The 14,163-nt window shown below is 38.8% G+C and overlaps 1 protein-coding gene across 3 annotated transcripts in view; it reads left to right on the top strand.

Moving 5' to 3' along the window:
* The window catches only part of RUNX1T1 (RUNX1 partner transcriptional co-repressor 1), a 113,323-nt gene that overhangs the window by 14,803 nt on the left and 84,357 nt on the right, over positions 1–14,163 (top strand). The window contains exon 1 of one of the 3 annotated variants that reach the window (XM_086465696.1): positions 4,896–4,983. The exons of the other annotated variants lie outside the window; for them this stretch is intronic. Within the exon in view, the coding sequence (XP_086321822.1) occupies positions 4,896–4,983 (88 nt within the window). Of the gene's footprint in view, positions 1–4,895; positions 4,984–14,163 lie in introns of those variants that run through there. 3 annotated transcript variants of the gene reach the window in all.

The following is a 14,163-nucleotide window of genomic DNA, read 5'->3' as shown; positions in this document are numbered from 1 at the left end:
GTGGCTGGTGAATCACACTGGCTTCTGAGTCACTCTTACAAAATATCAGCCTGAAATACTGACAAATAATGAGCACATTGTGCTTGGACCTGTACGTTATTTAAAGAATAGCATTTGAAGGCAGAATGTTTTGTAAAATGTTCATTTAAAAGCCGCTTTGTAATTTACTTCCATCAAACCCGTTGTACCAGGAAAATAGCTCCTTCAGAAGAGAAAAGGTGTCAGTATTGTGGAAGAATACCTGATTTTTATCCATCTATTTGCTATTTAAGCTTCCTTCTTTTCAGTGAAGGAGATCAGCTGACAACAGCAGCAACCAAATCATGTTTGCAGCTGGGCAATTACAGTAGACCCTAAGATCTACGACTGTCAACCATGAACGCAGATGCCTTCAAAGTTCTGTTTTTCTTCCATGTGGAAGTCGTTGGCATGGAACAGATGCCTTCATTTTGGAGAAACCAACCTCTGGATATAATTGGTTCTCTCTTCTCTTGTCCTCTAGGGACACTCTCTTGCAGATGAAATTAGATGAGAGGAAAAAAAAAAAGATACAGGCGTGCACACTCACAAATGACATGAAGCAGGAGTTTTCAGGATCCCTCTGTTTTGTCACGTGGAACTGTTTTACAGCTGGAAGGTTTCATTCCATTTTTAGCACTCTTACACACATGATGATGCTGCTATATGAAAAACATGCAAATTAAAATATATATCTGGCCAAAGTTTATTATTAATCTAGACATGCTTGTTTAGAAATAAGACAGGCATATCCAGCCTGTGTTACTTTAGTGTTAAATGTTGACTTTTGCACTATTGATGCTGCAGTCTCAGAATTTTAAAGTTAAATGGCAGAAGAAACAAGATGGTTTAAAAATTTTCTTTTGCAGTGGTGGAATCAAAGTATTTTCATTAAATGATTTGCCAGTTGTTAGCACAGGAGGGAAAAAGCAAGTGGTTGACTTCAAATTTCACCTAGCACACAGGCATTCAATTAAGGAAGCACATTTACAGGAACTTTAGGAGAATTAGCCCAATGAACACCTGTGATGAGCCGTTGCTGGGAGCCCTGTGGTAGGGTACTGAAGAGACTATCCTCTTATGGCAGGTACCTAAAGTGGGAGGATCGTAGTGGGTCTTAAAGGCTCTAAGAGAGTAAGAAGGAGGGAGAATCTGCCTACACTCTACCCGCCAAAGGTTTTTATCACCCCCTCTCCCTTCCAGTGTAACACTTACAAGTCATGGTGGTTTATGTTATTTAACTTTGGGCTACCTTAATAAGCTCAGTTGTGAGCTGTGACAGTCAGGCAGTGCTGTGTAAAGAGCTGTGGTATTCTTGGGTAGAGTGGGTACCTCCGGGAGGAGGGTGCAGCAGGGATCAGGGACTGCCAGAAGGTAAACAACCACTGGTGGTACCCAAGAGCCTGGAGGTCTGTCATCTCTGAATGCTTTTTCTTTCTTAACTTTTATTTCCTAGCATAAGTTTTTTTATGTTGCAGTTTAATATAACAGTCCAATTCAACCACCAGCTGTAAAATTTATTTAGGCAAATGTAACTCTTAGACCAACTGTCTGATGAACGGTAGGAGTGTGGTTGCTTAAAGATGCTGAGCCTTTGTAACAGCATAACATATTGATGACCTGAATTCTGAACTTGATTTTCAGATTTTAATGGCAATTTCCATATTTTACGTGAGGAGTTTACTACTATAGTTATTTCCATCTCTGTAAAAGTTGAGCAGAAATGTCACCAGCAGTGAAAACTGGCAGGAGTTAACCTTGATCCTACCTTGGTCTGGGTAGTCGGTAGAAGGCAATCTGCCTTTCTGACACTTGATGTAACTGGCTAGCTACAGCGTGCTGTGGTCCTTTGTTTCCTGCTGACGCTCATGAGCTGTGCGGGTGGAGGGCATTCACTGGGACTTCCAGCAGTTAGAAGGAAGCCCGACATAAACTTGGTTTTGAACTGGTCACTCTTCAGCTTTCATAAAGGAGTAGGGAGATTCTTTGGTCTAGGACTCCAGTTCCAATTCGCGGAACTCCAGTGCAACAGTGTGCTGCTCTCAGCATTGTATTTCTGAAGAACTGCATATTAAGGGAAAAATTTAACCAGAGAAGTGCTTAGGTGATGAAGGGATTTCTGGCAGTAACTAGCAAGTGCCATAATGGTCGATTCCTTTTGAGGCTGATCCTGATATTTGTAGTCTTTACATCCTATTAATTCCTTGAAAGATAAACTGATAAAAGAATGATTTGCCAGGGCCAATGACTCTTCTAAAAATCTTGGCTCAGGTTATATCCCCCTTCTCTCCACATATAAGATAAAAGCACTGTGAATATGAGGTTAACTGAATTCAAATAGAAGACTCTCAAGTTATTGCATTCCTTAGAAAATAAATACATTTCTCATATGGTTGAGATTGATCAAAAAAGTATTCTGTATGCCAGTGATTACATTCCCATCTGTGATTAAGGTTTGCTGTCTGCATCTGGTTTTCACATTATATTTCTGTAACAAGAATCCTTTATATGGCAGAGTTCACCCTCTGTATTTTCTATTAGCTGCGGCTTGAACTACTGCATGGATCGCAGATTTACACATGTGGTTTTCATTACTTCATACCATTGAGAAAAAGTAATATTTGTTTGGGAAAGTATGTTTTTCAAAATTTCCATGGTAATACAACATGTTGATCCTTTTTTATAACACTCTTGTAAGATTACAAATTGTTTGAGGCATTCTACTTTCAGTGAAGTTCAGACTTTAGACAATTTTGCCTGTACATTCAAACAGCAGAAGCAGTTTGCAATTCAGAAGGCAAAAATAAATTTAAAAAAGGAGATTAGCGTAGAATGGGTGTAGCAGAATGCATCCATCACTTTGGAAAATGTGGCATATAAAGAAAATGAATGTGGGGCTGAAACAAAGGGAGAGTACTAAGTTAAAGTGATGTCTTCATTGTAAGGTGAACGACAGATGGGTGCTTTTTTTTATGAAGAACATTGTTTTTAACAGTAAGAAGTTTAAAAATCTTTTACGAGCCGTGAAAAAGGAGTGTGCTATTAAGCAGACACAAATATTGAATTGTATATATTATCTAATTAAACATATTTGATCGTAATTATTTCTAGTGGCCAAATAAGTAAAGGTTAGCAAAACAGGACTACATCTTTACAGATGGCTGCTGTGTGTAATTCTGAATCCAAAACATGATGTTAATTTAATGTTCCGCTGTAAGTCCATATTTCAGCCAGATTGTGCTATCGTCACTCGGTAGAAAACTTAAAGTTTAAATGATCTCAGTGAAATTAATAGGGCTACTTGGTCAGTGAAGGGTATTTCAGTTTTGGTAGGGGCATGAGTTTGTGGCCATAAAAATCAGATCAAACAATAACAACAATTTAGGGAATGTTGTATGCATTTATGGAAATGCAAAGTGTTATGCAAAAGTCTGGACAATTGAAAAATACACAATTCATGATAAGGCATAACTGGAAGACAAATTTATTGCCTGTATAAGAACATGGTGACATGGTGACAACTAGAGAACTTCATACAAAATAAAAATAATTTTAGAAAAGTAGTTACTGCATCCAAGTTGGGGAGTCCTAACCACATTTTGGAGATTATTTTTCAAATGCCAAAGGCAGTTTTGTCATATTGAAAGCTTCACAGTTGCCAAATGCTGGGTAGAGTCCTTACATGCCTCTCATTTTCACTGAAATCAATAGAATTTTGGCTTGTGTCAGGGCTGTGGGGAAACATCCGACCACGAACACGGGAAAGAAAACTTTGAGTGGTGAACTCCTTTGTTCTGTAACCTTAACGTTAACTTGGGAAGGTTTGTTTTGATTTGAGGAGGGTGCTTGTTTGTGGGAAAGATTACAGTTTCTAGCACAAACAAATGTGATCTTTTGCAAATGCCCTTGGGCGATACATTTTTTTTGCGGTAAGGTCTAGTCCAAGAGAGGGTTGGGGCTCAGTTCTCGGTTAGATGCATGCAGCTGTGACCAGATACTTATGCATGCTTAACTTTATGTCCCAAAATACCTGAATAGTGGATGCAGATTGAAGCATGTACGTAACTATGTGTGCCTGGCTCTGACAATCTTTCTGCCTTGACATAATTTTACGGACCCCTGAAAAGCATATTAATGTTTTGGAAAAACTGACAACGCTGTAATGCAGACTCATACGAATAACAAAGTATTTGAGTAACCCAAATAAACAGTTTTGTAGGTGTTGGAGTGGGAGGGAATTTGCCTTTTCAAAAGTAGGAGGATGATTTGTAAATAAGTCAATAGCTTTTTGATCTCCGTTTGTTTAAATGTGTTTGCTGTTATGACTTACAAATCCAAATTAGTATAGCGATATGTAATTGCAAGGTCTCTGTTTTTAGTAACTGTGTTCATTTAATAAATGATTCTCTAGAGCTTCTCTTGAACCAGGTAAAGTATGTAATATTTTATATTATATGAATGTATTTAAAACCAAGCATTTGTACAGAATTAGCTAATAGTTGTTTTCATAGTAGAATACAGGCTGCCTTTACTTTGTTGCCCTCTATATGTCAACTGATTTAAATGAGCAACTTATGAAACAGCCTTTGTTGAAGAATTAATACAGTTTTAAAGTACTGCCTTATATTAACCAAGAAAATGTGGGTAATTGATTTAGAATGATAGCGTTTCTGTCTTCCCTTTTTATTTAAAAGACTGCTATTATCATGCAAATGAAGGGGTGTGGTGCTTCAAACTGGCTGTGATATGTGCTTCTTCTTTTTTTTTTTTTTTCATTTGTTGTTGTCAATAGAAAAGATTGATCTCTGGGCTGGTGAACATAATATCTGTCCCAGTCAGAAAAGGAAAGAGGAAATTAGCAGAGCGATTGGTGGAGAATGATATCTGTCAAAAGAAACACTTGGAGAGCACTGAGTTTAGTGATAGGTGACTGCCGGAAAAAAGGGAACTTTGAATTTTGTCAAGGTAAGGAACAGAAAAATATTTATTTTGTAATGTGCGTACCTTTTGGAAGTTACTTTTAATAACTGTACCTTGCCTTGTGAACAGTAATTTAAAAAGAAATCTTTCCCTTTAGCCTCCAAAGAGTCTGCCTAAATCAATGAAAGTAGTATCTTCATTTTAACATCACTGATGGATTTTATTGGCATTGCTGTATTCTTATCAGTGATGACTTTCCTAAAATCTTCCTTAGCTTAAAAATACATATATGTGAAAATTTTAACTGTGTTTTGTGTGTTTTGGATGACAGAGGTGCTCTTGATATGGCATGTAAATATTACTTGGCTGGGCTGTGAAAATTTAAAGTTCAGTTTCCTGAACTGTGAACGGGAACAAGTACTTGCAACCAGGTTAAGGGACAGTTGTAATCATGTTGGCAAAATGGTTGTGTTTGTAAATTAGTGGAAGCCTCTGATAAACTCATTGTATTGGCAATTTGTGACAAATTTGATTGAGATAATAATGAGAATGGATATTCCTGCTTCTTGCATGCAAAGATTCTTACCATATTGGAAAAGTAAATCTGCTATGGCAGAACAAAATTTCTAGATAACCTATGACTGTCATTCCTGTCTTTACTGTGGCTACATTTTTTCTCCTCAAATGGTGTGTCTAGATGGCAAGAAACTACTAAACTGATTTTAAGTGCTTTCTAATACTCTGATACTTTCTTTCTCAGTGTTGGACCATTTTGCCTTTAACATAACTTTGGTAGAGTATGATACCAAAATAAAATGAACAGTGGCTAAGTACTCTAGGCTATGCTCTGGTTAGTTTTGAAGGCAACTAAGACTTGATCATATCACTCCCCACTGGAGATTGCCACGGCCCACACTGCTCGGTCTGTGGGCTGTGGAAAGGAGGTGGAGCAGAGCTGACAGAGCAAGCAGCAGGAGGCTCAGCACATCGCGCCGTGTCAAGGGGCCAGAGCTGAGGTTTTGTGCACCAGTGTGAACATACTTTTAAAAAACTAAATCCTATTAAAAATGAATTTATGTTCTCATTCGAGTTCCTAGCTCAGTTTAAAACAATAAATGCTTCTCTGGGACCTTCCTGTATACAGGCAACATTGGAAAAGAATGAATAATCTTAGCACGGTTTCTTCTTGCATCTTTATTTTGCTAATTTAGCAGTGTATAGCTTCTGACTAATTCTCCTTTTTTCTATCTACAGTCTATTTTTCAAAGTGCAACTGTACCCTGTACAGGTGATTGTTGGTTGGTTTCTTTTGCCATATGGGTCTTCATAAAGGATTTTAAAAATAAATAAATGTGAAAGTAAAGATTTCATGCCTGAAGCATGCAGTGCTGGCATACTAATAGGAAGCTTATTGTGGTTTAAGGCTGTCAGAGCACGTGCAAGATAATGGAAATTTCTTACAACTTAGCAGAAAGGCATGTTTTCTAATACTACTGGTTTTTATAGGAAGAGGGAATTAATATAACTAAAATTCACTTCATCTTTATAAAGCCTAAATGATCTGCTTGTACTCTGAAATAGTCACACATGGGAGGGAATGGCACGTTATCTGTCTTGTTGACTGTTGGGCAGGTCAGGCTGCTTGTATCACCTGGATGCAGGCACGTCTCTACCATTATGAAGTTGCTGTGTATTAAATGATTCCCTTTCCTGTGCAGTTCTATCAGTATAGCCTTATACCAAAAGAAACAATTTATATATAACACAATTTATGGAGTTAATGATACTGTATAATTTTCACCTTGATGCTGAAGATAATCCAGTACTGCTTGGTAGCTGTTTATAAAAGAGAGTGATTGGTGGTGGTTAGCAATTGTTAGATCTTTGGGCATTCCTGTTTTGACATTTGCTTGAAATGAGGTGATTGGGTAAGGTACCTACATCTGGATGTATGTTTTTGTCACACATTCAAAAATTTTAGTCTGAAATGGCCAAGAAGCTCCGCACTGAGATTTGGATGAGTGATTAGAGATGAGGCCAGCACTATTGGAACTTAATTTATTATGGACTTTGCTGTGCCAAAGAAGATTTGACTTGCTATTTGAAACCACAATGGAATAAAAGGCAAAATAGAAGGTGTTTTGAGTCTATCACCCCCTTGAAGCAATGGCCTCTTGTAGCATTTAGACTCCTTATGATGATGGGATCCCTTTCAAGCATCCTCGTCTTTGTTTTGCTATTGCAAATTCTTCTTTTCTTTGTTTCCTTTTTTATCCTCAAAACAATTGTTTGCTTACCTATATATCTTAAAGAGTACAATTGAAATAATAAACCTCCCTTCTAACATATAACAGATGCAAAAGGGGACGAGTGTATTATAGACAGCGGATTGTCATTACACGGCTCACAATCAGATTTTCATCTGTTCATGTGGTGCACACCTGTGGCTTGCTGGCATTGCTCTTGATTGGAGAGTGAGAGATCTTAATGAAAAACAAAGCTGGGATGACAAGAAGAGACTCCACGGCACACACGGGTTACTTCACACGTCGTAAGAAAGCGAAATTTGAAATACACTGGTTTGGAGAGCATTCATGATGAGAGAGTGTGCCTGGTGACTCTGCAAAGGGCCCTGCTCGTTGCTGCCTTGCAAATAAGCATTTTTCTCTGTAGGTCAGGTTAATTTGGACCAGTTGAAAGCGGTGGCTGATTTCTCCAGCTACTTTCTGAGCCAGTGAGAGTATCCTGGGCAGGAATCCAGCTTTTGAAGTACAAAGAAAATAACCCATAATCTATATAAAACGCTGGCGGATGGGGAAGGGAGGAAATTTGCAGAGAATAACTGAGTTTGAGAACAACTGTGTTAAATGTAGAATGTAAGGGGAGTGTGTGTGAGAGACATTAGTATTTATTTTAATTTGAAAATACGATCTTTGAAATCTTCAAGGTTGAGCAGAGGATGAGCTCTCACAATATGATGTATTTATTAGTAAACTGAAACCAATCAATCCAACTGAAGATGGAGTTCCTTTTTCAAAGTGATTTTTTTCCCCTGAGTTTGCGGAGTTTGGGTTCTCTCTTGTTCCCACCCCCTGCACCCCCCCACCCCTTGGTAGTGTACTGTGGCTCTGTTAACATTAATGGGCTTTGCCCCACATGGAGCAGCGAGTGTATTGTACCACTGGTCACTGATCCCAGGTCAGTGTGATGCGTGAAATCAATTTATTTGAATCTCTTTGCCTGTATAGGAATTTGGCAGCGTGCCAGTTGTTTTCATTTAATGTTCTTTGTGTTGAACACAGACAAGCAGGCATGCTTTTGTACTTCTCTTTCTTCTGGGCTCTTCTCTTTTCAGCCAATATTCTATTCTGTAGATTTTTCAGAAAGAAGTAGGAATGTGTTACCTTTTTTAAAAATAATTTTTGTTTAAATAGGCTTTTAAAGAGCGTAGAAACTAGGTCAGTTATAGAGCAGCCTGTGTAGGGTTTTCCTCAAGTATAGGTGGTAACACCTGCCTTTTCCCATTTCTTAGATTTGATGAAAAAGAGAGAGAAAACATTGCTCTTTTTTTTCTAATGCCCAGTTCTATGATCTATGTCATCTTCTAAGACAAAGACTCTTCAATAATTCTTAAATCAGAATAATTTTATTTTTAAATAAGTGAATGTCTGGCAGTTGGTTGGATGAATCTGAAATAGTTTTCAAGATCTTTTCAATTTTGAGTGATGACCTTAATGTAAGCATTCACTTGGGAATTCCTTGCCTCCTTTTTCTGTCTGTGTGCTGTTCCTTCCCCCAGTATTTCATATTTTGAATTGCTGGCTGGAGAACAGCTACCCAGAAGTACCCATTTCTTTCCTTTTTTCCTTCTTTTTATGAGAAAGCAGCAAGGCATGTGGAACAGAGCAAGTAACTTAGCCTTTAAATAGGGAAAAAAAAAAAATAGACAGCAGCTATTTCCAGGAGGATTTGTTTTAGAGCTTGGTGTCGGGAGCGGGAGGAGAGGACTCTGTTGATGCTCCGGGCGGTTGGTGCGGAAGTTGATCTGCAGAACCGCGGAGCCGCGGCCCAGGGGTCAGACTCGTACACATCAGCCCCGTTTCCTTGTTTAATTACCTGAAGAGCAAAACATCCAGGCTGGGAGTGTGTGAAAACCAGTATCTCGAACAGCAGTTTGCTGCTCTGACATCCTGCAAGGCCAGCCCCGTCTGTCCGCCAACGTCAGGGCTGGTTCCTGACAGCGGGCTATCTCTGCCGGGCCTGGGTTCCTTCCATTCAGGAGGCATTGTGTGGAAGAGGGTTTGGTCAGGAATTTGAGGTTCCTGCCGGTTCTTCCAGCCCGGACAACCCTATGACAGATAGGCTTGATTTTTTTTCTTTTAAAGAATAATAATAATAATAATAATTTAAAAAATTGGCTCTTCTTAGTCTTTCCCTTGTAATTCTGGCACTGGTGTAATATCGACTGAAACACAACATGTTAACCCTTTCGCTTCTGAATTGGTGTCTTTTACTATATTCTTTCTCCTCTTGCTTGACCTCTTTTATTTTCAGAGGTAAAATCTGATGAGCAAATTCTTTCAGGTGGGGTTTGTGCTATGCAGCAAATAAACATTTGAAAATGTTAATTTTTTTGTAGTGATCTTTAACGTAATCATCATTCTTGGCATTTTAAGTTTCTCATTTTCAGCATGCTTGGCAACATTATTTGTGTTTATCCCATGGATTCAAACCAAGATAGTGTTTGTTCTGACGTGGCCTGTTAAAACAGTGGTGGCAGCTATCAACGCTTCCATTCTCATTATTCATGTGGTTTTCTTTCACATCCAGTTTGGTGTTCAATTATAAAAGTTTGGGATAGGGTCAGTTATAGTCCCTGCCCCTCATAGCTGCTGTTCATTGAGGTCACTCAACAGGCTGAAGGTGTGGGTGCACAAGGCTGGGCTCTGTGCACTGATCAGGTTTGGGCCCGTAGATGGAAAGTATTCATCAGTATGTAAAGCTCAAGGTTATAGCAGAAAGATTCTGAAACGTTCATTTAGGTAAAGGTCTTGAGTAATTTTTGTTATTTGTGAAGAATTAAAATGTAACTTCTTGTTTGAGTGTTGAATGAAGAATATGACTCTTACTTGGATAATTTTAATACTCTATAGCACGGTGCTGGTCATAGTTGTACTGGCAGAACTTAAGATTGTAAGGTACAAGTAGTAGAGGGAGGGAACATAAAATAACGGCTTTGCCGCAAAAATGAGTGTAGCATGTAACTATTTACTTTTATTGTTGTGGGCAGAAGCTGGTCCAAGAAAGATACTTGTGGTTGTAGAATTGGAGAAGGGAGAGCTGCAAGTTAACTATGGTTTCATTTTCTTTTATGCTGGAGGCTTTCAGTCCAGTCTGTAGAGTTAGGCGTGTAGTCTTGGAGGACTTGTAGGTGAGTTTGAAGTCATTTGAGCAGTAACTTATATTTTCACTGCTAATATTTTATTAGGATTTTGTAATACAGATTTAAGGGCATACTTTTCTGCTTGCATGCAAACATTACTAGGTGACAGTTTTGAGGACCCTTCATTAGGAGAAGGTAGCCTTCAGTGGGCATACGCAACTGGAAGTTAACGATAGCGCAGTGGGAGCAAATGAGTCATGATCTATTGTGCCACTAATCCTTCATCTAAGAAGGATTTACAGGGGATGGTGCAACAAAAGAGCTGTTACAGTATATCAGATCAATAATTGTGATCTAATAAACTCTTAAATGTGTACATAATTCTCCACCTTTAGAATCGTACCCCCTTCTTTGTTATGAACTCCTTAGGCTATTCTGGTGTAAAGGTGCCTTTAAGTAAAAGTGAATTACTTAGACATGTAGTTGTAAATCTCTTTGTACTGTCATACTGTAAAGAAGCCATGGTTTAAATAAGCATTGCTTGTATCTACAAGATGAAAAAAAGGTGGTTTATGCATTGTGGTCATTGTCATGTTCCTATAGGGTTTGTACGTATAAAGGAAATTATGTGTCTGTATGAAAGCACTATTAGTCAGTTGAACCTTTACAAGTCATCTGAGCTGTGTCCCTCCTTCCAGTGTTTTACATGCCTTTCTGTTTTTTGCAGAGTTCATAGTCTAATCAACTGTCCGTGACCTCTAGCCAAACATTGCCCACCTCAACCAGCAGTATAGTTAAAGAAAGTTCTTCATGGACACATGGTGACAACAATAACTGCATTGTCTTTCCCCCCACCCATTGGGTGTCTGGCAGAAAATTATAGCCTTTAATAATCCATGGTTGCCGCCTTAAAAATGCCTCAGAGAGAATGGTTTTAAATCAGCATTCTGTTTTAAAAAATATCTATCTTGGGCATCTCCGCAAGTCTCTGCTGTGACAATCTTGCTTAAGGAAGGTTCTTGTGGATAATGGTTCCCAAGCTGGTTTGGGCTTTATTAAAACTGCCACCTTGCATTGTGCCCACTTACTGCTGCTCTTTGCAGATGTTCTCCTAGTGTGAAGTGGTGTAATTTGCTCTTGGTATGAAATTCCACTTCATAATCACCTCTGCTTTCTTCTCCTGCTTCTCTTCTGAATGGCTACAACGAAGCACCATGTGGAGTACAACACAATTAGATAAAATTAAATGATATTTAAGGGCCAGTGTTCCTCAAGACTCCTCACCATTCCTAAAGAAACAAAGATTTTGTATGTTAATTTTCCTTAGCTATGATGGGATTTATCTGGGTCAGACTAAAAGCTCAACGCTTATGTCAACACATTGTGCTTTCAGGGAGTGTGGCGTGCTCCTCCAATTGCACATTAAGTGGATCCCATTCTGGCTCACTTTAGTAGTGGAAACTTAGCTGGTGGTGTTTGTCTCTCAGTGTTACAGTGCTGGTTGTTGATCTTTCATTTATGTGTTAATTGTGGATAATATGTTATGATAGTACTCACAGCTCTGAATCATGGAACAACTTCTAGCTTTCAGGGCTAGCAGCAGCAGGAGAGGATGAATGGCCAAGGCAGCAGGAGCAGAGAAAAGTCATGTAGTGGATTGGGGAAGGGAGGTGTGTAGCAGGATGAGGAGGTGGCCCCAGAATCGAGAACATAGGAGTAGACTTGATGGCAGAGAGAAGACAGAGAGCACTCATCAGAAAAGTGAGAGAAGAACTTGATGGAAGGTGTAACTGAGGAAGCAATGGAAGGGAAAATATTTCTTTGCCTAAAATCAGTACCTTCCCTTTGTTACTTACAGATGATAATGCTTTTCCATCATCAAGGGTTGAATGAGTCTGTGTACTGATTCTGCTGTTTTCAGATGCTGAACTGCACTAGAGCAGGTCACCTGGTAATACTGCTTTCCCATTTTAGCGATTACAGGTTCTGTCAGTGGGTCGTCCTATTATAGCTGTCAGAAGGCTCATCCATAACCACTTTTCTGTTATAACTTAGTTTTCTTCATGTAAAAAGGTGCCCCCCTGCCTCTATACCATTAGACCATCTCAGTCATCAGGGAAAGCCTAAATACTTGATGAAGAGGTGGCTTTCTCACCTGGCTCTGGGAAGCAAATAATTTAAATGAGGAAACAATACTTAGCTGTCCTAGGTATGCTCAAATATTTATTTATAGCCCTCATTCACTGCACTCTTTAAATTAATCAGTAGTTGACGGATGTAATACTAAAATAAAGGCATTAATAATAAACACCAACATACTGTACAGTGGCACTGCTGTGATGTTACTGGCACTACTATGTGTATAAACACATAATAAGACATGCAGAATGGCCAGGTTTGTAGCGCATTATAGTGGAGGCCAGTGTAAAGATTTTGCTGCCTGATGTAAGATTAAGCTTTATTTTCTGAATGCTTGTCAGTTTGTTTTACAAGCACAACATTATCCTTATATTGCTGAATACACCCCCCCCCCCCCCCCATATTGAGTAATACTATTCTTTGATTTGCTTTGTATATGTGATGACTGTCGTGGTTTGCAAATTCATATTGGAACTCAGGAGGGACAATAGCTTTGTACAAAGGCGCCTTTGAACAAAGCTTTTGTACCATTATGAATGTAGTAAATAAGTACAAATTGATCAATATATGACAAAAGGGTGAAGAAGGGAGGTCAAGAGGTAAGAATATTTCCATATAAAACATTTTTTCCCTGTTGAAAATGGCAGTACGAGCATAAATAAATGTTTTGTATTGCTGTGTATTTGCTCCACCTGGTGGATTTTCCTGAAAATGTTTTTAATCCTTGCTAATAAGGGGAAGCTGTCTTTAATTAAGTATGAAACACAGTACCAAGAGTGAAGGCAACTTTTTTTGTGTGTTTTTTTTGTTGTTGTTGTTTTTTAAGAATGGCAATAGCATTGCAAAAGGTAGATTTGGGGAAAGAAAAGATTAACATTCTATATTTCTCTTGGCCTCACTTGGTCAGTAGAGTAATCTCTATGAAAGCGTGGCATTCCAAATCAGTTAATGATAACAGTTTAGTCTTGGACTTGTCTAGAGATCAGTAATTAAAAAGTCCAAATCTGTGGCTTGTGGGGTTATATGTGATTAGTGAAAGGAAGGATTTGCTGTGGCTTCCCCCCCAATTCGTGAGCCCCCCTGATGAGAGGTAGCAGTGCTATTGAAAAAGAGAGTTCCTGCGCTGAAGTGTTAGCGCTGTACATTGGCATAAAATCTGTCTGTCATTAAGCTAGCTTTGCAAACATTATTTTCTTTGGAATTCTTAAGGACTCGGTTATGCTTTGATCATCTCATTGTTCTCCTTAGGTTATTTTTTTCTTTTAGAGCATAATGGCTCCCTAACAGAAGGTGAAGTTTAGAAAATAGTGTCTCCATATGCAAGGGATTTGGAGACCTTTTTATTGTCTTTAAAAATGTCATTCATAGTCCTCATTAGCATTTATTGTTGCAAGCGTACAAGCAGAAAATGTGAAATTGGTATGTCATGAATAGCTTCACAGAGCTCTAGAGCCCTGAAATTTTGCCTGCAGTGTGGTGTGGGGCAGGCATTGAGAGAAAGCTGGCCAGATGGCTGCCAGCACAGAGCAGAGCTGCAGGTTTTTGTCTCTGGTGCTGAGAGGAGGGAAAGTTCACTGGAGCATACGCTATCACCCCTTGCGCTTTAACAAAACTAACTTGCCATCAGTCAAAATGGGGAGGTGGTGACATTGAAACAAAAGTTTTCAATATAATGTAACAGTCCTTGTCAAATGAATAAAATA

The sequence above is a fragment of the Leptosomus discolor genome, chromosome 5, assembly GCF_034619465.1.
Source record: "Leptosomus discolor isolate bLepDis1 chromosome 5, bLepDis1.hap2, whole genome shotgun sequence".
Lineage (NCBI taxonomy): Eukaryota > Metazoa > Chordata > Aves > Leptosomiformes > Leptosomidae > Leptosomus > Leptosomus discolor.
The sequence above is the reverse complement of the archived record's forward strand: the minus strand, read 5'-3'. Positions and strand labels throughout refer to the sequence as shown.